General features: G+C 39.3%; 1 protein-coding gene across 4 annotated transcripts in view; it reads right to left on the bottom strand.

Annotated features, from left to right (window-relative positions):
* MACROD2 (mono-ADP ribosylhydrolase 2) overlaps positions 1–26,825 on the bottom strand; it is a 2,160,736-nt gene that overhangs the window by 608,870 nt on the left and 1,525,041 nt on the right. For all 4 annotated transcript variants that reach the window (XM_058287576.1, XM_058287574.1, XM_058287575.1 and 1 more), the window contains one exon: positions 8,173–8,246. In XM_058287576.1, the coding sequence (XP_058143559.1) occupies positions 8,173–8,246 (74 nt within the window). The remainder of the gene's footprint in view (positions 1–8,172; positions 8,247–26,825) is intronic.

The raw sequence follows: 26,825 nt of genomic DNA, 5'->3' as shown, positions 1-26,825 counted from the left end.
CCTTGATTAGTCAGACATCTCCTCCTGGGAGAAAACAAAAGGCACTGGACTTAGAGGAGCTCTAAGAAGTAAGAGCGGGGGAGGGCGCTCTGGCAACCTTCCCCCAATGACTAATCTTGTCTCATTAAAGCTCATCCCATCCTAGGCACCCTGGAGAACTGCAGATGTGCTTACTAACTGAAGCAAATTTCTATGACTCAGAAGCCCCTGGTTCTTACTGGCAGGGAAAATGGGTTATGGAACATGGAGCCGACATCAAGGGGCTTTACCTCTTGGCTCCAGGACCCTGGGGTTTGCCAGTTTTGAGCAGATCCTAGAACAGAGTGGATTTTCCACTTTGCAAGCTCTGATATGCGGTAGTCTATGGTGACACCCAAGCACTTGACCACCCCCACCAAGAACAGCAGAAGCATCCATGAGGCCTCGGTTTCACACTAACAAGGGGAATTTAGAATCAGAGCACATAACAGAGAAAGCCCACTTCAGACATCTATGCAACTAGTCAACATGAAACTGGCCAAGAACAGCTCGAGAATGGGAAGGCATAGTGTATTTGTGTGTGTGGATGGGTGTGGGTGTGAAAGAAAGGAAGAGAGACGAAGTGTTTACAAGTCATCAGGGTTCTTAAAGAACAAAAACAGCATAGCATATGTACAAAGTCTGGGAATAATTTTCTTTAGTTATGTCATAGCCGATGATCATCATGGTTTCCACCTGAAGAATACACTTGGACTAGTCAAAGGATACGTTTTTATAGCAGCCTATTAGGATGATGATGATTACTACCATAGCCACATTCCAGCAGAATGTGAATATTTCAAAGACTGAATTATTTTTCCAAATACACATGCTTAAGCCTTTATAGTGCACCAAAAATGAAGGTTGGCATAGATATTCAGACAAGATTTGCAGACATGAAAAGCCATTCCCCCAGGGTGAGCACTGAGTACTTCCATTCACTCCTTCCACATCTTGGAATGTTGACCACACCCCTGCCTTGCATTGAAGGTGTATTATGCATTTTGCATTTCCATAAAAAATCGTCCACAGGAATTGGAGCTTGGGGTGAAGGATATAATTTTCCCATCAGAAATAAAAGCATCATTTCATGTTTCATTTAAGTCTGCTTTTAAAGAACCACAGAGATCCTAATGCATTTGATCTAAGTGACTTAAGACAACCCACATATTGGGTACTTTTTTTTTTCAGTGATCCATAATGTGATTCTGATATAAAAGTGATAAACAATTTTTAACACTGCATATGTTCAAAGGCCTGTGCCAAGAAGGGGGAAAAATAGTCTTGGCACCAGAAGCCAAAGTGCAGCAGTTCCTTTGTGATCCATAATGAGGAACAAGTGGCCATGTCCCTGACCTTGTCCAATTAGCACTGCAAGCAGCATTCTCGACCATTCAGGAGACTGAACGTGCATTTCGTCAATGGATTCTCAGTTCTATTCTGGGGGTACGGAAATCTCTTCAGCTTTTTCAATACTTTGTGAATTGTGTGCCTGAAAGTTGGAAGGCAGGGGAGGGAGCATGGCACCAGTGTTAACTTCTTGAGGCAGTGCAAACCAATTATATTTTTTAGTTCTGAAGGACACCAGTTATGAACTCCAAGGAGGTTTTACTATTTGGCTACATCAGCTGAAGCTGACTTTGATGTGTAGGCCACACGGTAAGGCCTGGGACCTTGGCTAGCCTTGATCTCAGAGCAACCCCATGGAATCTCCACACATCTCGGGATGCCTCATCTGCAGGCACTCCACTGAAAATGACAAACAGCAATACCCCAGGTGTCGTGTTTCCCACAGAAGGCACAGAGCAAAATTTGAATAACAAGTAGATGATATTTAACATTTTCAGTAGCAATCTGTTTGCGCTAAAAGCACAGTGAAAAGAAATTTTATGTTAGGCAAGGACCCAAACTCTACGTGCAATGTGAGGAAAAAAAAAACAAACCTGCCACCTTCCTTCTACCAGAAGAAAACTGATTCAGGTTTTGAAAACACAGACCTGGGGTTCTTCCATGCAAATTATTTCCAAGTGTAACCAGGCATCCATTAAGGGCCTTCAAAGCCGAAGGCCACCCCATTGATTTGCTTCCACCTCAGCACAATGGGGTCTGCCAGCTGCTTGGGGGGTTGGAGGAAGAGGAGGAGGGAGGATTCCAAAATCCCCCATGGAGTGGCTGAATGGGAAAGACTTGTGGGAAATGCCATCTCCAATAGTCTACAAAGATACAGCTGGGGGCCTGTCTCAGATGAGCCATGTCTCCACTCTGGATGGCTGCACCTGGCCACAGCTTTAATTAGAGCCTCCCAGAATGCTATGCTTCTGTCCTTCAACTGCTGCTTTATAACTGGGGGTGGGGTGGCACTCCCCACCTCCAAATATGTTTCATGCTATGACTGAGCCCAGGATAAGTACTTCACGGTTTCCATTTTAAATGTTTCCAGGAAATTAACTGATCTTCAAGCTCAGAATCTTCATCCTAAATGCTTTGCTCCTTACAAAGATGACTTTCCAGAAGATTTCATATAAGTACAAGGGCTACAGGATTCTGGTACCTTTGAGGGTATTTTATATCATTGACCATGATCTCCACAAACTGGGAAATCTCTCACAGTATCAGGCCATTTTTAGCTTTTAGGGGAGGGGACACCCATTTCTTCTTCCTTCTACGGAAAAAACTTAAAAAGTTACACATTGCCCCAGAGGCCAATAGTCCAATGCTATATGAGCTTCTGGATAGAACAATAGAACAGGCACTGTAAAAACATTTCTTAGGCTAACTTCCAAACATGAAAGAGGTGCCTCAGAGCTGTGGAGGGGGAAAATCACTATTTCACGAGGAATGATATTTTTAAGACTGCATGGAAAATGAGGAATGTATGAAAATGCAGGTGATAATGCTGAGCAGCCGTGCCCAGCCAGGCTGCATTTCCACCACTCATTTCCATAACAGCACCTTATTTTGCTCACTTGTCTCTGTAACAAAGTTACTACTTGAGAAAAATGGGGCAGTTCTGCAAAGGTTATCAAGCTACACGTTGCCAATTTTTTATAGTTAACTCTGATATTCTTTTCTTTGGGTCCTCTGAACTCAGAAAGTCTTAATACTTAATTTTGCTGAAAATGCCAGTGGGAAATCATCAGCCTCTGCCCACACCTCACGTCTGATCCCTGGGTCTGTCCGTCCTTATCCCTCCTTATCTCCTCAATCATGATTTTCATTTCTTTGTTTTTTGTCATGTGCTGTTAGATGATGCATCTACCTATGCCTCTCATAGCAATAATTCACTTCTCAAGAATAAATGTGTTTTTCTTTTTCAATTCAGAAATCATTGTGTTTTTTTGTTTGTTTAGTTCTGGTAACTTTGAGTCCCAGTTTCATCCTCTAGAGAATTCTCCTTCCTTTTTCTCTTAAAGTGCTGTTCCATCTCTTCCAAATGTACTATTTGTTCAGCTGGCTCCCTTCCACAAGTTATTGCATCCTCTTAAATATGTGGTGATAATTGCACCCTCACAGTCCAGGTTTTGGGAAAACAAAATACCTGGAGTGGAATGACAGGATATGTTTTTTCCTAGGCCCAACCAGCAGCCTCTCCAGGTGTGGAAGTGGCCAGCCACACAGGCTGGAGGTGATTTGTAAAGATAAATAGAAACTAATCAAATACTGTGTTGTTGGCTTTCTTAGGGACCTGCCCGCTGAGAGTCCCAGAAAATACCAGGTTATCTGTCAAGTTCAACCTTGCCTCAAACAAAACTGACTGACCCATGAATGGGCAGACAAAATCATCATTTAAGAGGTGAATGAATAAAGATGACGCTGTACAAAAAAATTTTAATATGAAACCGAAACATGTCACAGAGAAAGAATGAGCATGAAAATGGACTATCTTGCTTCTTGTCGCCTTTACAGTTTGTGATTCCAGTCACTTATGAAAGTCTGCTCCACTTCCAGCCCACTAATTCAAGATTTTTTTTTTCACATAGTTCATTCATATAATATATCCCCCTTTTTCTAAGCTAGCTTGAGTGGGTTTCTACTGCTTTGCAACCAACCAATCTTATTCTAAAATGGAAATGCAAGTTAAAGTTATGGTAATCTGGTGATTTCACCAAGTCTTTCTGACTTCTTTCCTGAGCTCAGTCTCAACAGCCAACTGTCAATCATTACTATATATCCAAAACCATCTCATACTTAAGAAGTATCTGCAATGTAATTCTTTGTTTTTTTTGTGGGTGTTTTTCACATAAATCTGCTCCTCTGCCAATTTTTCCATCTTAGTAAATGCACAAAATTTTGCCAAGAGCACTAGTCAAAAACCTAATTGTCATTCTTGATGCCTCATATGTCCCATCTGATTCACCTCCCTGGAGCCAGGAGCCTCTATTCTGAGCATAGGGCAGGAAAACATTTTAATCTGTCCCCTGGAATTTAGATGAGGTTGTATCCTTTGCTCTGGACAATGAAATGTGAGGGGACCATATGCATATTATTCCTTTGGAGCCGCATTTGAGATGGATGGTCTATCTTTCCTTGTCATGTGATAGATGTATTTTGGATGGTGGAGTGTCTGCCAGCCTGGGCTCCTGACTAGCCCAGAACCCTCTGCTGACTCAATAAATATGAATACCACAAGCAAGAAATACTCCTTTGCTCTTTTCTGTCACTGAGATTTGGGGGTTGTTTGAAACTGCCACATAAGCTAGGCTGTCCTAACTACTACAACCCCCAAGTTCTGTGACTTGACCATCCACGTACATTCCAAACCAGGCTGCTTGTTACCTCCTCCTATCCAAAGCTCCCTCACCTCTTGCCTCAATTTACTGTAGGGATTTCCTAATGGATCTTCCCTTTTCTACTCTGATATCTCTACAGTCCATTCTCCAGAGAGCAGTCAGACCTACTTTTTAAAGGCAAATCAAGCGATGTCACTCTTTTACCAAAAAACCTTCAAAAACTGCATCAAAACTAGAATAAAATTCAACGTCTTGCCATGAACCACAAGACCCTATGATCTGACCCCTGCCTATTTCTCCTAATTTGTCTCCTGCTAGTTATCTCTCGGCTCCAATTGCACTGACTATCTTATGATAGCTTGCAAACAGTAAGATCATTCTCTTCTCAGGGGTTTTCTCTTATTGTTCTGTGTCAAATGATCTCCCTCCAGTCTTCTGTGTGGCTTGACTTGCTCCTTCCATCATACAAATCTCTGTTCTAAGAGTACAACTGCAAAGCAATCTCTACCTTATCTAAAACCATATCTTCCAATAAATAACTCACTGTAAAATTACTGTTTCATTTTGTAAAATCCCCTTTGAACTGCCTTATTTCTGTTTATGTTTCTCTTTTCCTAGACTATGAATATTATAAGGCAAGGATTTTACTTTAGTACTTTAGTACTCGCTCCCTGGTATTTAGAAAAGTGTCTGCTGCTTAGTAGGATTCAATAAATATTTATCAAATGAGTGAATTAATGAATAAATAGCTTAAACAATCATGATGTCAAAACAGTGCTATACTAAAGAGACACCTGAATAAGAAGCAATACTCTTTCATAAGTCTTTAACCTAGTTTTATTAAAACATAGCAAAAAATCAGTACTGTTAGATAATCAATTTGTACAGTTTTCATCTTTGTTCTACCACATATGATTCATTTATTAGTAAAACCTGATGTGCTCAAATTAACTCATTTAAATTAGTTAATGCATATTCAAATAAGTTTTTAAAAGGGAATCAGTACAGAATATATTTAAATTTGTAATGGCCAAGCAAGATAGTTCCATCCGTCTGCCCCATGGGATCTAAACCCCCTCTCAATTAGAAACAGAGTAGGCATCACCATCCCCAAACCCTCAAGACTGAGGAATGAACAATGGACTAAACAATGGTCTATTCTATTATAGACTTATTATTCTAGCAATGGAGAACTTTTATCATTGATATAAAGGCAGTGGCCACCAGAGGTTGCAGGGAGGGAAAAGGAAGAATAGGTGTAATATGGGGGCATTTTCGGAACATTGAAATTGTCCTGCATGACAATGCAAATGACAGATATGGGCCATTATACACTCTGTCATAATCTACAGAATTGTGTAGGGCAGAGTGTAAACTATAATGAAAACTATAGTCCGTAGTTAGTATCAATGCTTCAATGCATGTTCGTTAATTGTAACAAATGTACCAAACTAATGAAAGATGTTGTTAATGTGGGAAAGTATGGGAGGAGGAGGGAGTGGGGATTATGGGAATCCCCTATATTTTTTATGTAACATTTATGTAACCTAAAGCTTCTTTAAAAATTAAAAAAAATTTGTAAGTTGCAACAGCAATAACTGAGTTGTTTTCTTCAATCTAAATTGTCTAAATTTTCCACAATGGGTACAAGGAATAAACTAGGAAAGAATATGAAAGCAAAAGAACAGCTTAAATACAGAATAGGTAGTGAGGAAACCAGAGCAAAAACAATTAGGTAGGAAACACTAGACTAAGAATTTTCTGTGACAAATAACTTTCTGAATAGTTTAACTAGAGAGAACTTATCAGTAAAACTTTCATTATCGTCTCCCTGATGAAACGTGTTTATGAGTGCTTCATTCACATGCCAAAAATGACACCACTGAACTTCCATTTATGGAGCTGGACTTTCATTAGTGGGGCATATCCTTTGATTATTATTCTAGTTGGAAACAATGAATTTGCACCATTCTACTTTGTTAACAGCTTCCACTCATGAAACATTTTATACTTTTGCAAAGTCAATGGCCCAGTTGAGGAGTGACAGTGACCAAAAGATATTTTGAAGATGGCCTGCTTTCTGGGGTACCAAACTCTCACTGGCTTCCCTGGCATTCCAAGGAGGAACCGTTGTTAGAGTCAGGAAAATGAGGTCAGACTCTTGGCTTTGTGAATCTGCCATCTTGAGTATGTTACTCAACCTCGTAATGCTGGATGAGGGTAAGGAAAATAGTACCTCTCCTAGGCATTTCATAAGGTTATTGCAAAAATAAAACAATACATGTGAAAGAGCTAGCTATTTTTTAAATTCTATTTCTTTGAGGAATTGAAACATTCCCCCTAAATTGAAATTGCCTTTTTATACCTTTCAAAGGAAGATGAAAAGAAAGAGGGAGCACCAAAATGGATATATTTGGTCACATAGTCTTTACTTTTACCTGAGATTAACAAGGTCCATACTAAGTTAAGAAAAGTTGGAATTAAAATAATTAACAGAAAACACTGCTGTTTCTTTCAACACACAAAGGCACCAAGGAAAAAAACTCTCCTTGAGAGTTGCCCATAGCTGGCTTTCAGACACGAACATTTCCAAATAATCTATCTCCTTCCAAAGAAGAAAGTTAAACTCACTGCCCATCATAAAGTGGAACCAAGTCTTTACAGTGCTCATTTGAACATCTATAAAGAAAATTAAAATCAGAAGGAAAAATGCCAAGATTATGCATTGTATGAAATTTCCTTGCTGTTATATTATGTAAATTGCCAGCCATCGGAAATCTAAGGCTCTGTGGTGTCACTAGTCTGTTCTTTTTTTTAATTCAGTAATTCAACTCATCATTTCTAAACACATCCCAAACATCTTGTTCAATAAGCAAAATAAAAGGTTCAATTAATATTCTGATGGAGCATTCACTTTCATTTTAAAAATCTTGGTTATTATGACTTAACCATCAACAATATAAACTCACTTTAATTCCACATTCAGAAGCAACTTTGGGGAAGGGATTCATTATGAATAAAGACAGTGCAGAATTCTACAAAATTATCATACAACAGGAATTCCTTGCCAATAAAGATTATATAACTCTATAAGGAAAACAGCACAGGACCACATTCTTATTCGTCTTCAGGTAATCCATTCCATTCTTTCTACACAATTAAAACTACCTGGAGATGTAATGTCATAGCTAAATGAATCTGATCTTTCTCACTCTTCCCATCTTTAGTCAAAACTGATCAATACAATCCCTTCAGTCAACTAATTACAGGAAAATATGTAATCATCCACATGACCAAAATGAGGCCTTGACTAAACAACTAGTTCTACTTGATATTTATGGAACTCATTTGCTCATTGGAAATTGAGGTTCAAATTGTATCATCTTGAATGTTCAGCATGAACTGATCGTGTTGTTCTCCCTACCTCCTGGTGGTTCTTGGCCAGCCATTCCTTAATGGTGCCGAGGGCAATAACTGCAGCAGGCTCGTTTGGGAAACCTAAATGAAGAACAGAATAAGACAAACGAAAAAGACAAAGACAGCAGAGAGATCAATCATGGCTCGATACTGGTATTTTCTCATTAAAACAGTATTCAATTCAACTAATAAATACTGAGCAAGGCAGGCCTTTATAGGATACACACAGATGTGAAACCTGTGATCTTATATACAAGGCATTGAGGGCCCTGATCCTACAAAAGTCTAGAGTTAAAAAAAACAAAGGATTTAATTGTCTCTTTTAAAACAATATTAAAATATACTTATAAAGGCTTAATAGCTTACAAAGCATTTTCATGTCATTTTCTCTTAAGAGGTAATCAGGTTAAGGTTTGTTACCCACAGCTTATAAATCGAGTAAATACAGCTCAGAGGAAAAAACAAGTGCTTGGCTCTGGTCCACATGGTCACCAATACTCCATTCAACTACCACAAGACAATACAAGTAACTTGCCAAATAGCATCCTCCTGAAAGCTGTTGTCAATTCAAAGAAGTAAACCTGCTCCATTTAGGGTCATACTAGAAGATGTTTGGGCCCAAACATTTTTCTAGTATGACATGTTTTTAATTTTAATTTTAAAACTCTTTCTAACTAGTATCTTTGAACATGTTACAGTGAATCACGATGTAGATTCATTTGTGAATAAGATCTTGGAAGGTCCTATTTATACGTGGCCAATTGAATTAGGGTGACTTTTAATCCATATTACTGGGGCCTTATAAAGAAAGGAAATTCAGATCCAGTCATAGAAAATCATAGAAGACAGACACAAGCGGGCAGAGATTGCTATGTGATGGGAAGCAGGGGCAAACCAAGAAACCCCAAGGATTGTGACAAGCCAGCACCAGAATGCTACAGATTTGAAGAGAAAGCATGGCCTTGCAGATGACTTGATTTTGGACTGCTAGCCTCTGAAACCATGAAATAATAAGTTCCTGTTGTCAAACCAACCAGTGTGTGTTTTTTGTAATGACAGCTGTGGCATACTGACAGTTTTACAGTGAACTGACCTGATGCTGGAATATGGGTTTAGTTTTAGTACAGCAGCAAGCATGGTAGACATAGTCTATATCCATGGAATGTGAGCACACATACTGTTTCTGAGGCACATCTAGAATATCCTTTGAGCTTATACAAACCAAACACATTTCTGAACCTGCAGAATCATCAGGTAGCCATCCAATAGCGATAAAAATATGTGAAGGAGTAACCTTATAGATTATATATTTAATACGGAAGTAATAAGAAGAGAGAGAAGTAACTACTGTATTGAAACAACCCTCTGAAAACTCAGCACTGGCTTCCTAATTACCAATCCTCTAGTCTTTCCATCAGTCTTCCTCTCTCTGGTATTGTGTTTCACTGGTTTATCATTTTTCATGTTTCTTAAGTTTATTTTTCATGTTTTAAAGTGTATAATTGAGTGGTTTTTAGTGTGTTCGCAAAGTTGTGCAACCATTGCAACTAATTTTAGAACATTTTCATTATACCCAAAACATTCTGCACCCATTAACTGTCCCTCACCCTGGCCTCTAGCAACCACTAATCTAACTTTCTGTCCCCATGTATTTGCCGAGTCTCCTTCTGGATTTTTCAATACCGCTGCCTTCGGTGTGTCCTCCTACCTATTTGACCAATTCTTTGCCAGCTCCTTTTCCTAGAAGCATTCGTTAAACGCATGCCATCCCCACATCCTAAAATCATACTTTTTCTTCCCCTATATCCTACTTAACCAGTTCCAGCCTCATCCACAAACACGTCTTTGAGGAAGTCTCCCAGTTAGGGGAGATCTGGTGGCATTGTCCAGGTAGATGCCGAAAGAAAGAGGCGTTGCTGAATAGGAAGAGCTGAGATTTAAAAGACCCAGTTTATTGGAGAGCAAATGCATAGCCTAGGTGTTCATATTGATATTTCCCATCTCAGTAGACCTTTAGAGCATGTATGCTGAGATTGCAGGAGCAAGAGAGGGGGGAAGTATTTGCTTTCATGTCCCAGAATAAATGTAGTTTTCTGATTAGGTTTCTGCAGGCTTTGCTAGAAAGTGTATGGCAAAAGGGAACAAAATAAAGCCAAGGCAAGCTTCATTTATCTTTACTTATAAGCCAGAGAGAACCACTGCCATGTGAAAAATGTGCAAGGGTCCTTGAACTTTTATAAATTCTTCTATGACTTTTTAGATCATTGATGTATTTTGAATTATTTAACCCCATTTGTTTTCCTTAAAATGAATGCTTTAAAATTTAAAACCCTAAAATTAGAAAAATCTATTAATCAATTAGTTAATTCATTAAACAAATTACTATTGGCCCCGAAAAGAGTAGATATATAGACACTTTTAATGAGTCCCAGTCCTCTAAAACCAATGCCTGGGGGAGGAAATAGACATGTAAACAGGCAACACCAAAACAGCTTGGCAGGTGCATCAGGGGCTTAGGGACATGGATAAAGAAAAATAGGCATGAACAAGTATGGGATGGGGTCTTGCCATGAAATGATAGAACATTTTCAGAAGAGAAATCTAAAAAGTGGGAAACTGAGGAGAGAGTATCTCAAGTAAGCTGTGAGCAGTAAGGACTTGATGGAATAGAAGAAAGAAAGTAAAGGGGAGAAGAGGGCAGGATGAATCCCTGGGGGCTGCAAAAAAGGAAGGAGGGTAAGATGGGCATCTGGGGTTAAGAGTTTAACCACAGCAGGCCTTTTCAGTCCACTTCCTCCCTGAGGTTCACACTCACCTAGAAAATCACCTGGATACATTCCTTTGATAATTTCCAGCACCAGAAATGCAACATACATAATTCCTCAACATGAACTGCTTCCCAACTGTCCTGGTTTCTGTCTATGCCTTTATATTTTTCCTCGTCATTGTCATATTTGACTACTTTCTTGCATTCTGTTGCGAACCAGGTCCTAAAGACATTGCTTGCCTGTCTGGATCATTTTACTCTGTTCCCTCCTTTTTTCATTTCCAGCTGCCACTGATCTCACTGAAGGCCTGATCCATCCTCTCACCCAGACTTCTGCGGTGGGCTCCCAACTGTGCTCCTTCTCCAACCTAACACATCACTCTCAAATGATTCTCCCTATAGCATAGCTGTCATCATGCCACAACCTTACACAAAACAATGGCAGTTTTTGTTGACTCTCAAACTCCTTTAGAATAAATGCTGAACCTCACCTTGGCATTATAAACTCCAGTGGCCCCAAGGGCCTTCCAAAATGTCTCAATTTTCCCTATTTTTTTTCCTCTCACCCCCTTCTCCACAAATTCTTCTCCAACTTCTGGATATGTTTAAGTACTTACATCATAGAGTTAAAGTGCTACAATAGGGAATAAACAATTTAATCATGCTCAGTTGCAATGGCCATTGGCATTAACATTCACCTTTAGAAAACATAATTCCCCACAGAGAAATTATACACATTCTTACAGAACCATGGCATTTACGGTCAATTTTCAATCATTTGTGACCTCCTGGTCACTCCCCCACATTCATCAAAGTCTCTAGCACTAGGTTATGGTTTTCATCTCTACCTCAAGGCTTGCCATAACCCTGGGTGATTTCAATGTCTAAGAGGATGACCCACCCCACACATGGTCTGCTAGCTCCTTGACCTACTCATCCTCAAACACCTCCTACCTAGTTTGTACCATGAACCTTGAGGTAACATTTTCACTCCAAAACTACTAATTTAAGCAGCCCTCTCTCAAAACCTGTTCTCTATTTAGCTTTTTGTTCAGTTACTTTCCAAGGAATATCTTTTTATTTCCTCGGGTATCTTTCTCCTGACTACTCTCCTGCTTTTGCCAGTCTGTCTTTCCTAACTTTGTGACTCAGCTTTGGAGTTTAGATTCCTTGATCCACAGGTTTGACAGCAGTCTTCTGTATCCCAAACTCCCTTGTCTTTTACCTTCTGGTTACATTTTTCTAGCTAAGTACCAATGGATTAGTCCAACTCTCTACTTTCAGTGCTCAAAGAATATCATTCAACAGGGCAATTCATGGTTACCAATCTTAGCTGGGACATCAACATTCCCCATGTATTCTAATATTTCCTTGGGTCAATTATCCTTCTCTTTAACATTACGCATTTGAAGCCTACTCTGTCCCCAAACCACTCCTCACATTAATGTCCATACTTCACCTCTGAACTATCTGACTCCTTCCTCTTTCTCTAGGTTCATCTCATGCTGCATCACTCTTGCTTTCTCAACTCCAGTTACACTTCTTTCTGTTCTTTGAATGTAGCCTGTTACCTTTGCCCTTCCTGCCATAAGGCCATTATGTTGTTTCCTTATCCTGAAACGGCCCTTCCTTCCTCTTTTCCTAGCTTATTCTAAATCATGTTTATTTTTTATTTTTTCTCTGCTCAATTATCCCTTCCTCAGGGAAGGCTTCTCCGACACTATAACTCCCTATTTTATACTTTCATAATACCAAGTATTTTTCCTTCATGGTACTCATCATAGTAGAAATTCTGAATATTTGATTAATAATTTTAATAGCATGAAAGTCATAAAGAGGCAGACACCATATCTGTTATTTCTCTCCACTAAATACTTTAAACATTGCTGGTGCATAAAAGAGACCAATAAATTCAAGTTGAATAAGTAAATGGATTATGGACCAGTGATTTAGAGCACAGTGCCATTTCTATAACACAAAGAAAGTAGGAAAAGACTTACTACTGGTTCCACAAGTGGTTTTAGACCTAGGATAGGGGGAGGGTTAAGGGGTTCTGAGAATGCACACAAACAGTTTGTAATAACTGCAACATCCTCTTTCATCCTTGAGGGGAAACTGCTAAGAAGATGTGTATGAGAAAACATAGTTCCTGCTGGGAAAATATGCTGTAATTAATTCAAAAGGGAGGAAAATATCTAGACAAATACCCCTGAAAACATGCTTGTGTTGATGTTCAGAGTCAGCAGCTATAGTACAATCCATTGTTGGCTTAACTGCAAGATGCCCAAGGGGACAAGAAAGACCAATGAATAAGCAGACAAGGCCAGATCTCAGTCTGGAGATGGGCTACCATTCACAAAAGCAAAATGGCCTTGTAGAAGGAAAGCTGTAGACAAGCTTCAGATTAATCACTGAATTAGATGACAAAGAAAATCTTTTCCAAGTATGAGGGTCAGTGAGACTGAACAAGCCATCAGTAATTTAGGACCAGACAAGCAGAGAGTTATGCACATGTGCCCAGAGGTGTGTACAATCTGGGCTTCTGCTGGCATTCTAAAGCTCAGTTCTCTACTTATTAGGATGGATTTTTAAAATTAACTTTTATTATAAATATGGAAGTTGACACATAAATGATTTTTTCCTTTTTATTTACTGTTGTATTGAAAGTATTTGCTGAATATATATGTACACATATACATACACGGAGACTTGTAGTCACCACCCAGACCAAGACAGAAAATATTTGCAACAACTCAAAAGGATGCCTTGTCCCTAGGTAATAGCCACAGCCCAAAGTAATCACTATTCTGACCTCTATCACCATAGGTAGTTTGTAATTATCATATACATGGAATCATACAATACATACTTACTTATACAGTATTAGCATATATAAACCAAAAATTCCTAATTTAACCACTTTCAGGTATTCAAATGAGCAGCATTGATTACATTCACAAAGTTGTGCTACCATGACCACCATCAATTACCAATACTTTTCTACCACTCCAAACAGAAACTCTTTATCCATTAAGTATTAACTCCCCATTCCCTCTCTGCCCACTCCTAAATAACCTGTATCATACATTCTCCCTCTATGGACTGGAATATTCTAAGTATTTCATGTACATGAATTCATGTAATACGAATCTCCATCCATGTATGGTATAGTTCACTAAACATGATGACTTCAATATGCATCCATGTTGTAGGATATATCATTCCATTCCTTTGTATAGCTGAATAATATCCCATTGTATGGTTATACCACGTTTTGTTTATCCATTTATCTGTTGAGAGACACTTAGGTTGCTTCCACTTTTGGGCTATTGTGAATAATACTCTATGAACATAGATGTACAGATATCTGAGTTTCTGCTTTCAATTCTTATGGTATATATTTAGAGGTGGGATTGTTGGCTGATATGGCAATACATATTTAAGTTTCTGTGAAATGGTCAAACTAGTTTCTACAGCAGCTGCACCATTTTACATTTCCACCAGCAATGCACAAGGGTTCCTATTTCTCTGCATCTTCCCCAATATTTGCAATTTTTTCATTTTTTTAATAATAGCTATTCTAGTGGCTATAAAGTGGTATCTCTTTGTGGTTCTGATACTTTTATTTGGCTCTAGTATCAGGGTGATTACTGGCCTCATAGAATGAGTGAGGAACTGTTCCTTCGAGTCAGTTTTTTAAAAGAATTTGAGAAGGTTTGGTGTTAATTCTTCTATGGATGTTGGGTAAAAATGTATTATTAGTGAAGCCGTCTGGTCCTAGAATTTTCTTTGTTGTGAATTTTCTATTCATCTCTTTGTTACTGGTATGTTGAGATCATCTATTTCTCCCAAATTGATTTAAGTAATTTGTATATTTCATTAATTTGTCTACTTCTTCTAGGTTATATAATTTGTCAGAATAGCACTGTTCACAATAACCTCTTATAATCCTTTTTATTTCTGTCAGATTGCTAATCATATCTTCCCTTTTTGATTTTAGCTTTTTACATCCTCCCTCTTTTTCTGTCAGTCTAGCTAGAAGTTTGTCAACTTTATTGATTTTTTTGGAGAACCTATTTTAGTTTCATCAGTTCTCTCTTGGTTTTCTATTCTCTATTTCACTTATCTTCATTCTAATATTTATTTTTTTCTTCTCTCTGTTCATGTTGGGTTTAGCTTGCTCTTTTTCTAGTTCCTCAAGGTGTAAAGTTGGGTTAGTGATTTCAGAACTTTCTTCTTTTTTAATGTAAGCATTAACAACTATAAATTTCCTTCTGATCACTGCCTTAGTTGCATCCCACAAATTTTGGTATGTTGTGTTTCTGTTTTCACTCATTTCAAGTATTTCTTAATTTCTTTGTGATTTCTTCTTTGACCTTCTAGTTGTTTAAGAGTATAAATACATACAATTTCCACATATTTGTGAATTTTTTGGTTCTCTCATTGCCATTGATTTCTGGCTTCATTCTATTATGGTCAGAGAAGATTCCATGCATGATTTCAATATTTTAAAATGTATTGCACCTCCCTTGTACCAAGCAGAAAGAGACCTTGAATAAAAAGTCAACTCAGACCAGCAGAATATCTCAGCCCACATGTAGGATTGTCCATTAAAAACTGCTTTTTTACCTTGAATAAAAGGGGGAAATGGCAAAGACAAATGAGGTTATATGGCTAAAAGTCTTCAAAAAAATAGTGGGGAGGTTATCATAAGGGGTCATGCTTATGCACGCCTCAGCAGGATCCCAGAGATAGCCAAAGTAAATACAACCCCAGGTACTGGTGCTCCTGAGGGCTACAGAGACACACAGGTTCTATGGTCATGGCAGATGGTTCTGGAGTTCAGTGCCATGTCAGTGGGCCCTACTTTGGAATTTGTGTTCCTGAGTGTGATGGAGTTGGACTCAGATATGACCTTTCTACACATGCCTCTTCTGTCACTTTTACTGAACCTGGGGTTGGTGCTAGGGTTGGTGTACACTCAGGAGACTTGAATCTCTGGACTGTCCATGTGCCAGCTGGGCCCTGAGCCTCATCAGAGTTATAACTCCTACTCTCTGGTTCATTGGCTTACCCAGGCCAGCTAATAGGGAGGTGAAGATGGTCAACCAACATACCAACAAACCAAGAGTGCCTATAACTGCAAGCAGGATAATTGCATCCATCATCCATGTAGGATCTAAGCCCCCTCTCGATTTAGAGGTGGAGTGGATATCACCATCCCAGGGTCCACAGGACTGAGGAATAAAATATGGATTAGAGTGGACTTACTGATATTCTACTACAGAACTTTTGTGACTAGTAATAGAAGAAATTGTAGCACTGATGTGAAGAAAGTGGCCACGGTAGTTGCTGAGGGCAGGGAGAGGGAAGAAGAGATATGATGTGGGGACATTTTCAGGACTTGGAGTTATCCTAAATGATATTGCAGGGACAGATGTTGGACACTATATATCCTGCCATAACCCACTGAATATACCAAGGGAGAGTGTAAACTACAATGCAAAATATTATCCATGTGGTGCAGCAGTGCTCCAAAATGTATTCACCAAATGCAATGAATGTGCCACACAATGATGAAAGAGGATGTTGATGTGGGAGGAGGGGTGGGGGGCGGTGGGGGGGTATATGGGAACCTCTTATATTTTTAATGTAACATTTTTTGTGATCTACGTATCTTCAAAAAAATACAATTAAAAAAATGATGAGGGTCGGGGTGTGAGGAGTAGGGTATATGGGAACCTCATGTTTTTTAATGTAACGATTTGTGTGATCTATTAACTTTAAAAAAGGATAATTAAAAAATAAAAATAAAATAAAATAAAATGTATTGAGACTTGTTTTGTGACCTAACATATGATCTATCCTGGAGAATGTTCCATGTGCACTTTAGAACATGTATTCTCCTGTTGTTGGGTTAATTATACTCTATAAGCTTGTTAGATTAGTTGGTTTATAGTATTATTCAAGTTCTCTAATTTCTTACTGATCTTCTATCTAGATGCTCAATCTATTAATGAAAGTGGTGTTTTGAAATTTCCCACTAGTAACCATTCAGATCTATCAATGTTTGCTTCATATGTTTTGGGACTCTGTTGTTAGGTGCATAGGTTTATAATTGCTCTATCTTCTTGAGTAATTGATGTTTTTATCAACATATATGTCCTTTGTCTCTTGAAACAATTTTTTCTTAAAGTCTATTTTGTCTGATATTCCCACCCCCACTCTCTTTTCTCTCTTTTAGTTACTGTCTGCATTAAATATATATTTTTTCCAACTTTTCCCTTATGGCCTACTTGCATCTTTGAATTTAAGGTGAGTTTTTTGTATACAGCATACAGTTGGGCCGTGCAATTTTATTCACTCTGCCAATCTCTGCCTTTGGATTGGAAAGTATAGTCCATGTACATAGAAAAGCACCGCTGATAACCCAGGACTTACTTCTGCCATCTTGCTATACGGTCTTTGCAAGTCATACCTGTTTTGCACCACAATTCTTCCATTAATACCTACCTTTGTTTTAGTTGATCTTTTGTAAGGAACAGTTTAGGATCCCCTTCCTTTCCTTCTGTGCATATTTTTCATGTTTCCTTTATGATTATTTTGGAGCTTAAGTTTTAACATCCTAAATCTATAACAATGTTGTTTGATACTAACTTAACTTCAATGCCATATATTAACTATGTTCTTAGGCCATGCTGGCCCCCACTTTTATTTTGTTCTCATCACAAATTATATGTTTATATATTGTGTCTGAAACTATAGATTTGTCATTACTTTTATGTGTTTGCACTTTAAATACTGTAAGAATTTAAAAGTGGAGGAACAAACTAAAAACACAATAGTATTGGCATTTATATTCACTCATATATTTACCTTTACTGGGGACCTTTATTGTTTCATATAGCTTCAATCTACTATGTAGTGTCTTTCCTTTGAACCTGATGAATTCACTTTAGCATTGCCCGTAGGGCCACTCACGTGATGCCAAGTCCCCTCAGTTTTAGTTATCTGGGAATGTCTTAATCTTGCCTTCATTTTTGAAACAAAGTTTTGCTATACATATAATTCTAACTAGGTAGTTTTTTTTTCTCTCAGTACTTTAAATATTTCATCCCACTGCCCTCTTGCTTTCATGGTTTCTGATGGGAAATCAACACTTTATCTTATCTAATCTCCCTTGTATACTACACATTACTTCTCTCTTGCAACTTTCAGGATTCTTGTCATCTTTGACATGCAAAAATTTTATTATTATGTGTCTTGGTTTGGATTTGAGTTTCTCCTTTTTGCAGTTTGTTGAGTTTCTGGGATGTTTATATTCATGTCTGTCATTCAATTTGGGAAGTTTACAGCCATTATTTCTTCTAATATTTCTTTCTCTCTTCTTATAGGACACCCATAATGTAAATATTGGTGTGTTTGATGTTGTCCCAGAGGTCTCTTAGTCTCTGTTCATTTTTCTTTATTCTTTTCTTCATGCTAAATAATTTCAAGCACCCTATCTGAAAGTTCACTGACTCTTTCTTCTTCCAGCTCCAGTTATTTTAGTTGTAGTTATTGTAGTTCAGCTCCAGTATTAGTTTGGTTCCCTTTTATCATTTATATGTCTTTATTGAAACTCTCATTTTGCTCTTATATCATTTTTCTGATATCCTTTAGTTCTTGGTATGTGTTTTCCTGTAGCTCTTTAAAGTTAATTTAAAATGGTTTTTGAAAGTCTTTCTCTAGTATTTCTATAGTTCTGGGCTTCCCCATTGATGCTGTCTGGTTTTGTTTCTTTGAATGAATTAGCATTTCCTGTTTGTATGCCCTGTAATTTTGTTGCACACTAGACTTTTTAATATTGTAGCATCTCTGGAATTTAGTCACCAAAGTTTGTTTCCTAAGCTTCTATCCAGGTAATGTTAGAGAGATTTCCTTGAATGCCAGGAGCTAACAAGAAGAAGAAACAGGAAGAGGAGGAGGAAGAAAAATAAAAAGGGGTGAAAAAAAAGAAAGAAAACACCTTGCCCTCTCTTTTCAGATTTACTGTGTGTGTGTGCGCCTTTGGTGTTTAGCCAGCCTTATGAAAAGCCTGAAGAATATGCTAGTTAAAAGCATAGGGTCCTCTCCATCCTTTCTTAAATATGCATCATGGCCTGGGCAGGCATTCATGGACATATAAATACCTCCATTTACATGCTATTTTCTTAATTTCTCCAGAAAATTCATAGTCTTTCCTCCAAGTCACGGGTATTTTATTGTATGTTTTAAAGCTGGTACAACCTTGCCACGAGGCAGCTGTCATTTGCTTATTTTCTTACAGTTTTTTTAGCTGCCCTGTAGCCATTTCTACATCCACAGGGATTTCTGGGACCAGCAAGATGGAGAAGAGCCTCCTGGTTCAGTTTTCTAAGCTTCCACCAAATGAATTGGTACAGACAAAATCAATTCCTATATGCATATAGGATTATTCTTATCCCTCCAGAACCTGGACCCTACACTGGTTCTGGCTCTATACCAGTCCAGGGACCCAGAAAGGGAATAGTGAGAAAAGGTGCCAAGAGGTTTTCCTACTGTTTTTTTAAGGAGGTACCAGGGATTGAACCCAGGACCTCACACATGGGAAAGCAAGCACTCAAACCACTGACCTACCCCCACCTTTTTTTTTAAGGCAGTACCAGGACTACTATCTTTACATTGCCTTTTTCTTGATTTTGCATTTCCCAATTACTGCAGCCCTTTAACTGGCTTTTGTTTTGGTTGGTTTTTGATGTGTTTTCTTTGTTTTTGTTTTTTTGTGTTTTTTTGTGCTCTAAGGAAAATGGTTTTGCTCGTTATTCAAAAATTCTGTGGGGGAACAGAACTCACTCTGCCATCTTGGAGGCTCCATTCTCAAATATGTACTCTTTCATGACTATTTTCTTCAATGTAATGACTTTGATTTATCCATATTGTATATAGCAATACCTCATTCTTTGCCATTGTAATGTTATATTCTCTTGTAAGAATATTTCACAATTTATCCATTCTACTATTGATAGACAATTGGGTAGTTTACAGTTTGGGGTTATTTTTAATAAAGTTCACATGAACAGCCTCATACATGATTACATTTGAGTGGACATTAGCACTCATTTTTGTTAAGTATATGCCCAGAGTGGGAATGCTACTCCCCAGGTTATACAGATGTTTGACTCTGGTGTAGTCTAACATGCAGTTCGCCAAAATGGTTGTGCCAATTAACATTCCCACCAGCAGTATATTTAAGTTTAAAATTATGTATTTATCTATCTACCTTATTTATTTGGCATATCAAGATGTACTTACCAATTATATTTTCTTGGCAATATTTAAAACTAAGATAGCTTTAGGCCAATCAATATCTTTTATAGCTAGAAGCCCAGATCCCAGAAAAATATTATAACTTTCCTGTCTTTTCACTACAAAATAGTTATATTCTTAAGCCAAAGAAGGAAAAATTATGTCAATAGAACATCAAAACAATTTATAAAAGAGAGCAGGAAAGTGAAATAAACTGAATTTTCAATAGTTTCATCTATGGTACAAATAAGTCATTAGACAGATTTTTCCTTTCACTCAATTATACAACGCACATTTCATCAAATTTCCCTGTAGGAAAATATAGCAATGAAGACTCACTGTAAACCCTCTCCTATCACTGAACTATTTGTTTATTGGAATTGATTTTTCAAAAAAATTGGGCTGCTTTCACACAACAGGTATAGTGGATTTGGTTTTAACCTTGCCATAGAGCAGGGGTTTTTCACAAGGGGTCTGTGAGCTTGAAATTCAAAAAAACATTATGCTTGTGGGAATGTGTTGATACGGGTATGATGTATTTATTAAATAATATATTGTGGACTTAGTAAGGAGTCCGTACTTTTCACCTGACTGGCAAAGGGGTCCGTGAAACAAAAAAGGTTAAGAATCCCTGCCATAGAACAGTCTATACTAGTTGTTTTTTCATTTGTCTTTGTTGATAATCCCCCCTTAATATCTTTAATTTTTTCCTGCTGACTTCCTACCATGGAGAAAGTAAATTTGTCCTACTTGTATAAAACTCAAACATGTTCTAAGTTTCTAGCAGATCCTACTAAAAAAGGAGAGGTGTGACTTATCCTGCCAATAAAACTCTCCTTTTGGATTCGGAAGCAACAAATGAGCTTTTACTTAAAGCTTAAAAAGAGGACCTGCTTATTACCATATCTTACAGGGGCCTACGATGATATCTTAAATCAATTATCTCAAAGAGAGCCTTACTACAAAAAAATTAAAAATCAAGTTGAACTTATTACCAGGAATAATTCAGATGCGGTTTAAAATTTTACTCCCAACCACCAATTACAATCTGCCCAGGACCTTCTTATCTCACATTTTCCCCCAACACCCTCTTCTAGACCAGTTACTAGAACTTACCTCTGCTTTAACTGTGGATGCCTTTCAAACAGTTATAAAAAGAAAGCACTCTAGAGACCAATGTCCAGGCAAAGCTCACCAATCTATAAACTATTGTTTTTGTGCTGAATCATTTAATTTTTCAGCTGAACAGTTTCTTCTACAGTGATTTTCACCTCAAAGGTTTTCAATCCACACCCCCACCCCACCTAGCAGGGCACTTGGTCCAAAGCTCTAAAAAAATTCTCAATTTTATAGGATCATAAACCCCCATGTATGCAGAGTGTTATTTACAAAGTGGTCACAACACTAACACACTCTCAGAGTGACTCTAAGCACTAAATTGATACTGAATTGTTATAAGTATCCAGAAGTTAGAAGCAAAAATCAAACTCCCTTCAACTGTGCATATTAAATTGACATCCACTTTTGAGCCCTCCATCTCCCATGTCTTTAATGAGGAAAGCATGATACTTTTTTTATGCAAACATATGCAAAATCAAGTAATATAAAATAGTTTGCAGTTATAAGACATGGGATTTTAAGCAATGATGGAAAAGCCCTGACTGTCCTGAGTAACAAGGATGTATTGCTGGGTTTATCGAAATGTTAACAGCAGAGATTTTTGATGCAAAATTATACTTGGCTTGATTTTTCAGAGAAAACAACCATAATGCTTTTCCACCTTAGCACAATTTCTGGTGTGTAGACCCAAGAACATGGAAATAGTATACTTTATAAGTTCAGGTAAAAGGAGATGAAGTGTGAGATGAGTTGTGGTTTTTTGGGCTTTTTTTCCCCAGAAAACATTCCTTGCCACTCTCCCCTGCATACATACCTAGCATCCTGTCCTGGTTGGAGAGGAGGGTGAGAGGGGTATAGGAGGAGGGTCTGCTGGACATGGGGAAATATGGGGCAATAAATTATTTTTTTTTAATCTCAAAACTGCTTTTGTCAACCTCCTCCCCCTGGGCCTCCATCCAACCCGTAAAAGCAATTCTGATAGCACGATGAAATCAAATTACTTGAGAGAAATGAGCTGAAGAAGGCTCACTGTTAAGCAATTGCTAGAGCAGCCATTCGGACAATTCTAGCTAAAGGCTGAGTTTCACAAAAGATAAAACAGGTGAAGTAATAAGAGTGACACTGGCCCCTGTTACTGCAGTGAGCATGGCAGCAGAATGCTAAAAAGGGTGTCAGTGGCTTCACTCCAGAAAGCAAATGGACACCACAGTAGGTGAGAGTGAGGCGTCTGCAGCCTGTCACTAGGATGCTAGAGCTTTCGGTTCATTTAAAAGGACAAGGCAGAGTTTTGCTATACGAGTTTATATGCATAAAAGGGCATATTAATAAGTTGAATTATCATAGCAGATGCTGGCAATGCCTCACACATATCCCCTTGGCACGTGACTTACAAATGCCAAGAGCTTCAACCTTTTCCCTAAGGGTCCTACCTGGTGGCTGGAGCTCACTTGGCAAACATGGGCGCAGGGCCAAAATGGCAGGGAATTGATGCCCCCAAGGGCATTCTTCAGCCAAAGAGTTATGGGAGTTGTTGTGTAAATACCCCAGTGCGTCCCCCTCAGGGGGGTAAAGTGAGGTAAGTGCTCTGCACTGTTTCCTGGAGATCCCTGCTGGCAACACACTCCAAGTCCCCACAGTGGCAAACTGCTTGAAGGCGTGCTTTATTAACTTCCTTTCTTTGTCTCTCTTCTTCACTCCTCCTGAGAGCATCTCCCACGTTAGCTATTTGCATCCAAACCTGTATCTGAGTATGCTTTAGGGAGAAGCCAATACTATGACAACAATCCGCATACATGAATGGACATGAAAACATACCTTGACAGTACACGTTCTCCAGTTTTTTCTAGTTATAATCTCTGGGACATGCACAGCGCAGAAACAGATGTACAAAGTAGTTAAGAAAGGGTGGGAAAACAGTTGGGGAGCTCACCAGTTGCCAACCAGAAAGAACAATACTACTTTATCTGAGGACATGTAAGCATCATGTAGGCCAGGCCCACATTCTCTTATAAACCTGTCCCACAAGTCAGCAATCTCTAAACAAGGGTCAGTTGCAGCTGCTAATAACAGTGTTAGCATTTACTGAGCAATTATTATACAGGTCATTCTGCTTAGCATATACATGTATCTTCTCACTTTGTCTCACAGTACTTTTATGGGAAGAAACAGGGAGTCAATGAAGGAAGAAGAGGTGGACTAGACAGGGAATGGACAAGCACTTGAGTGTGGTGAGGGAATGGGGACAAAAATAGTTATTTTTGTCTGTATCTGTATCAAACACCACCAAGCGGTATACAAAGCACAGTCATGCCCTGTCGTGCAAGCTTTAGTTCCGTCGGAATCACCCGCTGACGCTGTCTGCACTAGCATCTGTTGATGAGGAAGCACTGGTTCTGGCCTCAGGACCCTGGCGCCTCTCACAGGAGCCTTAGGGGCCAACCACCTCTGCATTCCACGTAAAAACCCCCAACCCTCAAGATGTACATACCGTGTCCCAAGTTTCAGGAGAGGAAGAGTGGCTCTCAGGAAACTGAAGCAAGGCGCCCGGCTGGTCCCCAAGCTAGATCTGCCTGCCCTCACTCCACCCGCGCCTTAGGCCGGGCCCGGAAGACCACACGTCCACACACCTCTGTGGCACTGAGGGAGCCTTTCGAAACTACATTCTGTCCTAGGCTCCATTCCGGGGCAGCCCTGTTCCAAACTCCACAGGAAGGAAATCCAGGTGGAAGCCCCTTCTCCAGCAGAGAACAGAGCTTGGTACGGAGAGCCCAGCCCAGGCCTCCTAGGTAGCGCATGCCCGGTAGACCCTGGGGGACTGCCTGCTGTTCCCATGTCTTCCCCAGGTGGCGGGGGGCCCCTTCCCACTACACATGTGTTTATTATGGGGGGACCTACGGAGTCCCTCAAGGACAGAGGAAAGCTGGCACAGCGCTGAAGGTACAATTACTCTTGACCATTCCAGACACAACCGGGGCCTATAAACTCGAGGCCCACTGTTCACAACAGAACTTACAGGATATCACATCTCTCCCCATGGCCCTGTCTCACCCCTTCCACTATTTTACACAACTCAGCACTAATTTTCCTCACAGGACCTCTAGAAATAGTCATAATGTAGAAAGGGAAAACTAAGATTCTGTGCTTATCGTTTCACACTCATTCTTTCATTTCACTTGACATGTGTGTCAGAGCAAACGATACAGACTTGAGTTACCTGTTTTTCTCCTTTCAAGTTGTTTTCCTCTGCTCTACAAAAAGTGTAGGAAAGAGCGGTCTTTTTATGGGGCACAAGGTTACAATCTATGCAAGCTTCATCAGCTTCTCAAACTTATGCACTCCAGTGTCTATTTCTGAGGGTATTTTAAAAATCATTTCTTGCCTAAGGAATTATAATAATGACTTGAGAAATGGCTCGTGAAACAAATTCTGTTCTACACAAGCTGTTCATACTACCCCCGGATAAGTCTCCTGGGAAAAGAGATGAAAGATTTTATAGAATTACCTGGAACAGGATGTTTTTAAAAGAACATTTTTTCCTACCGGAGTAATCAAGGGAGTTCATTGAGGACATTACCTTTGAATAGAAAAGACTTACACTGGAATCTACGGAGTTGAAAATGCATTGTCTACTTTTGTAATTGGTGGCATTCTAAGGTACGTGGACCCAGGTACCAGTGCTCTTTCTAGACAGGAATCACAATATGCAGCTCCCACACCAGGGGACTCCAGGGGCTTCTTCCACACTTGTGGCCAAAATGAGGATGATTTACCTTGATTTATACAAAGCCCTCTTTTCTACTCTTATCACTATCAGAAATAATATCTGTATCTCTTTGCCTGGCCACCTTGCATCTCCCCCATTGGAATCTACATTCCATGAGGCAGAGCCCTTATCTGTTGGTCCATTTTTCCACCTCCAGTGTTCAAAGTAAAATAGATGCTCAGTACTGATTCATGCTGTTTCAGGGAACATGGGAAGTTTCCAGCTGCTCCAGTGTCCTGTGAACTCCCTAATAGCCTGCAGTAATTCTGGGCCACCCGAGTCCTAGGGACATCAACCCCCTCTCACAGGAAGGTAGGGAGCTAACCCTGGGCTGCTGTCTGCTGCTGCTGGCCTAGATGCCCTCTGCATGTGGCCTTGGTACAACCTGAAGGCATGGCCTAGGAGGATGAGACAGATCCCTGGGCTTTGGGTTCTGACAACCACCTCTTGGGCTCTATCTTGCTAGGATGGGGCCACATGCAGAACGCTCTCAGGGACACACCAGCATAGAGGTGCTCTCAGCTTCTTCTGTCACTGACTTCTAGGCACATAAGCCACCTCTGTCCCAAGAAGCTTTTATGCTCCACCTGAGCAGACAAGCCACGACTCTCCTGAGGAGCCTTGCTCAACCCTCTCATCTATGTTCTCTTCAGCATTACCAGGACACGACAATATGGAAGAAGGCAAGGAAGTCTCAAAATGCCCTGATTATTGGGTTTTGCCCTCCTGTGATGAGTCAAGTTCCCTGAAGGCCTGAGTTTGTGAACCATCCTTATAATGCCAGGAATTCATCCACAAGACTCGTTGGTGGCCAACTCTGCTAAGGTTGTGTTTGGCATGGAGAATCTCTCTCTTCATGTTTGAGTCTTAAGACAGACATCGACTGCCACATTCTATATTCTAAAGTTGTCTGGGTTAGTCTACTGGTTTTAGCCCCTAGATTGGACTGGTCCTTTTGGCAAGAATTCTACTCAATGATTTGGATAGAATTTATAACAGCCATTGATTTGGCTGATTGAGACAGAGGTTACTGTAATCTTAGGGACTAAGATTGTGATTTACATTGTTCTGTTTATGATCAAAAATACATTTGATATAATTAAAACCCCCTGGAGGACATAATCCTGAAAATCATTTTCAAAGAAATTCCCAAAGCTGTCAAGTGAGATGTTCTTAAAATGTCCATGGTAAGACAGAGAACAGAACTTCCAGTTTGACTGTGATGGCACCATTGGACTGCTATGTCTCTTTTTTATAGTTTACTTTCTGAGTGTGCAGAGTTGGAAAAATCTTTACTCATCCTTGCCATACCCCTTAGTATGTGAGTTTGTAAGCCTGTCTTAGCAGCCTGAAAAGAGAAGCCCTTAGCCTTTCACAGGGCACCTGGAATGAGGCAAGTGGATCAGACCCAGGTCCCAACAGAAGCTGGAGTTCAGCTTTGCCAGGCCAATCCCAGCCTTCCTCAGTTAAAACACAGCCAACTCACAGGCCAGTGAACAAGAGAATAAATGTGATTTGCTGTAAGCCCCTTAGATTTTTGAGGTTGTTTTTTAATGCACTAAAATCCTGAATGCTACACTGAGCAAGAACTGATAATACTGGTGAACATGGGTTTTCTTAGAAATCCTGCTGAGGATGTACAGCATTTACAAGTGGTTTTTATTCATATCTAGGTCTTTGTCATCTTTACAATCTGACTTCACCT

Source organism: Dasypus novemcinctus, chromosome 24 (genome assembly GCF_030445035.2).
Source record: "Dasypus novemcinctus isolate mDasNov1 chromosome 24, mDasNov1.1.hap2, whole genome shotgun sequence".
In the NCBI taxonomy this organism is placed as follows: Eukaryota; Metazoa; Chordata; class Mammalia; order Cingulata; family Dasypodidae; genus Dasypus; species Dasypus novemcinctus.
This window is presented reverse-complemented; position numbering and strand designations above follow the sequence as displayed.